The 3,878-nt window shown below is 41.5% G+C and overlaps 1 protein-coding gene across 1 annotated transcript in view; it reads left to right on the top strand.

Moving 5' to 3' along the window:
• CDC42BPB (CDC42 binding protein kinase beta (DMPK-like)) overlaps positions 1 to 3,878 on the top strand; it is a gene marked incomplete at its 5' end in the record, with an annotated part of 40,597 nt that overhangs the window by 31,228 nt on the left and 5,491 nt on the right. Inside the window, 4 exons of the mRNA XM_010133675.1 lie at positions 178 to 774; positions 3,358 to 3,455; positions 3,556 to 3,640; positions 3,793 to 3,878. Coding sequence (XP_010131977.1) covers positions 178 to 774; positions 3,358 to 3,455; positions 3,556 to 3,640; positions 3,793 to 3,878 — 866 coding nt within the window. The remainder of the gene's footprint in view (positions 1 to 177; positions 775 to 3,357; positions 3,456 to 3,555; positions 3,641 to 3,792) is intronic.

Genomic DNA, 3,878 nt, shown 5'->3' with positions numbered 1-3,878 from the left:
GTTTCATTGTTTGTTCTGAGAATTAGTAACAGAGCATCAAACATACGTAATAAGTGCTGTTTCTTATCTAGTATATCTGTGTTTAGATTCATTTTCAGACATCAGGGTGTAACACTGCAGCATTTCCAGGCCTGAGGGTTTCCTTGTTTAACTTACGGCAGCTCATTTCCTTTGCAGTGATAGTCCGAGCTGCTGACTGCAAGAAGGTGTACCAGATAGAGCTTGCTCCCAAAGAGAAAATTATCATCCTCATCTGCGGTCGGAACCATCATGTTCACCTTTACCCCTGGGCTTCTCTGGATGGGTCAGAAGGAAACTTTGACATTAAGCTTGCAGAAACTAAAGGCTGCCAATTGATTACAACTGGAACACTAAAGAAGAGTTCTTCGACTTTTTTGTTTGTGGCTGTCAAAAGACAGGTTTTTTGCTATGAAATTCACAGAACTAAGCCTTTCCACAAAAAATTCGGTGAAATTCAGGCTCCGGGAACTGTACAGTGGATGACAGTGTTCAAGGACAAGCTCTGTGTTGGCTACCAGTCTGGGTTCTCTCTGTTGACCATCCAGGGAGATGGACAATCTATAAACCTGGTAAATCCTAATGACCCCTCGCTTGTCTTCCTCTCACAGCAGTCTTTTGATGCCCTTTGTGCTGTGGAGCTCAGTAATGAGGAATACCTGCTTTGCTTCAGCCATATGGGAGTATACGTCGATTCGCAAGGTCGAAGGTCACGCATGCAGGAACTAATGTGGCCTGCAACTCCTGTTGCCTGTAGTATGTATATGTTTTTCTGTTGCCATATCCCTGTTGCTGCTTTACTTGTCTAAAAATAATTAGTATTGTATTCTATTTTGCTTCAGTTTGTCTTTCAATATCTACAGTTTTAAGTTCTGGTGAGTTAACAAGATACATAGTTCTGCCTGGTGGTAGGTTTGGACTGGGCTGAGATCCTAGATGCTGCAAGAAAAGAAGCTCTGTCTTGTTACAAAACACAGAAGAATGAATAATGGAATGCAAAATAACTTTTACAGAGAGTAGTCTTGGATGCAAGACAGTGCAAGACTACCAGTCTGTGAAATTTTCTAAAGGTTTTTGCTCCCCTAGAGAGTGTAAGTGTCCAGTTGACTGTAGGATGTCTTCTGTGTGCTGTACTCAAAGTAAAGTTAAAGAAGAAATGTAACTGTGCCTCTAAGAGTTCCTAAAGATAACAAAGGAAGAGGTAAAAATACTGCTTTTGGTAGCAGTTTGGTTTTAATTTGAGGGGGAGAATTTCCAAAAATAATTTAGGCAGGTAGAGGGTAATTTTTCAGCCGCTCTGCTTGTTTCATTGGTTTATTGGCTAGTTAGAACAGAAGCACCTGCAGAGCGTTTTTCAGAATTCGGTAGCCAAGGCAGTTGATAAAACCAGGAATTCTATTTGGAGCTCAAATAGCAATTAAAATGTTTTGAATGACTGAAGGCACAAAATAGCTTTTTGTTTAAATAGTACAACCAGCAGTCAGGTGTGTGTTGGTGTGACCGGGCCAGGCCCTAATAGCAGTTTGTTTAATTTTAATTGTCTTGAACTGAAATTGTTTGCTTGCTTTACTCTACCCTAGTTCTGTATAGAAGTCTGAAGCAGAGGCCCAAGGAAACAATGTAGTTGCAAATTTACTTTAAAACACCATTAGCCAAAGCTAACATTTCCTTTTCCTGTACCAGCTTTACAGTTTTTTGCATGTCAGCAAACTAGACGTGCTAGTTAATGGGTTTGTCTGTTATTCTTAGAAGCTGTTCTTGCTGTAAACTATTTTACAGCGTTCTTGTGCAGTCCTGAGTAGCGTTAGCCTAGGGCTGCTTTGGTAGAAAGAGCAACTTTTTCTGCTGCCAAAGGGAACTGGATTACTTCCCATTATATTAGCCTTGTCCTCCCTCCTCAGTCCTGGCATCCGTCAGTAGTGACGGTGACTTTGATGACCTCCTAGTGAGACAGTTAAAAAAGTGGAAATGGTTCTGCCCCTGTTGCACTTTCTGCGGTGGTGAAGGACCATGTTGTAAAGAGATTTTAGGGTACGATGGAGAATTTGTCTCTAGGGCATTCAGTCCCCTTGTGCCAGGAGAGGCTGAGGTCTGCGCTAACGCAGTCAGCTTTGTTATATCGGGATGCCTGTCTGGGTTGCAGTTAAACCAGCTAAATGGGCTGGTTCTGTGCTGAGTCAGTGAGGTGTTGGGGCTGATTAGCCTGAGTACGGCGCAGTGCAAAGACTCAGAGCCAGCAGGTCTCAAAGCTGTAGCATGGACAAGCCCAGTGTAGACATTGATGTTTCTCTGGGAACCAGTTGAGATCTGATCAAACACATCAGCTCTGACTGGTAAGTGCTGGTCTTGGCCAGGCGGAAGCAGTTGGTGTTTCTGTCTGATGTTCAGTGGTCACCCTTGATTTGGACAGCTGTGCCCCCATGTAGTAAATATAAATACTTGACCGTGAGTCACTCTGGCATACACATTTACAATAGCTGTCCAAAGCCTTCTGTGAATGAATTTGAAAAATAGCACTACAACCCTACTTCAGTTCTTCTAAGAAGATTATGTGATGTGTTTAGTGTCCTACTGGGTTAATTTCCTTCTGTTTATTGAGGCAGTTCTTTTTGGTATTAAATCCCATCAATTTCTAGTAACTGCTGTTTGCATCAGGACACAGCCTTTACATGAACAGAAGCAAGTTGAGAGGAAGCTCTAGGGATCTCTGCTTTCCATTTGACCTAAAATAAACTTGTCTACTGGTGCCTTTTATGCTTTTAAAAAAGGTTGAAAAGATAAAATGGTTGTGGGCTTTAAGCATTGTGACATTTTTCTGTTAACCTGATGAAAGCAACCCCTACATGAATATCTGAAGCTAGATAATTGTTAGCAAAAGAGGAAGGAAATAGAGAACAGATCCGCATTGTGACTTCATGACCCACCTCACAGATGGTGGCCCTCTCTTTTCCCCTGCACACAGCAGATGTGTAGTTAGTTTGCTGCTTCCAAAATGAAGTAATCTGCATCTGTAGAAAAGCTAGCTGCTCAGTTCCTACCAAAGCAAATTTGTATGCATCTGAAAACTTCAGATGCCATTTTGCAATTTCACGAAATTGTAATTTGAAGTTTAAAAATACTGAAAGGGTCAACTTTAAATCTTTCCATGATGATGCCTGTTGTCGTCAGCAAATCTATTACCACAAAAATACCTCTTTGAAAGCGGGGCTGGGAAGAAGTGTTTTAAAATGTGGTTTGTACATAGTGGAAAACTTATAACTATTGAAATTTGCTCAAATATACGTCAGTTCTGGACTACTGAGACCACATTAGGGGTTTGTTTGTTTTTAATCCGTGCAGGTTGCAATTCTTCGTATGTCACAGTGTATAGCGAGTATGGTGTTGATGTATTTGATGTTAACACTATGGAGTGGGTCCAGACTATTGGCCTGCGAAGGGTGAGTAATTTTAACGTGGAACTTCATTGGGTTAATTCCGGTTCTTCTTCACAATGTGTGCTAGGCTTGTGTTAATTCTCTGCCTCCTTCCTCAAAACAGATCAGACCATTGAACATGGACGGCACACTGAATCTCCTTAACTGTGAGCCACCAAGATTAATATATTTCAAGAACAAGTTCGCGGGTGAGTACTGAACAAGGGGAGAAATGGAAAAATGATACAGAGCTAACTGGGTAATTTTAAGCAATGTTGCCTTTGCATGAGACTAAACTTGTATTGGATGCGTCTGGGTCAACGTGTACCTGTGTATGTGAAATCGCTTTGTGATATTACAGCAGGAGCTGCCCTCAGTGTGCCAGAAACATCTGACAACAGCAAGAAGCAGATGCTTCGAACTAGGAGCAAAAGAAGATTTGTATTT

The sequence above is a fragment of the Buceros rhinoceros genome, unplaced genomic scaffold (genome assembly GCF_000710305.1).
Source record: "Buceros rhinoceros silvestris isolate BGI_N320 unplaced genomic scaffold, ASM71030v1 scaffold8713, whole genome shotgun sequence".
Taxonomy (NCBI): domain Eukaryota; kingdom Metazoa; phylum Chordata; class Aves; order Bucerotiformes; family Bucerotidae; genus Buceros; species Buceros rhinoceros.
Note: the sequence above shows the minus strand (reverse complement) of the source record. Positions and strands in the feature narration are given on the sequence as shown.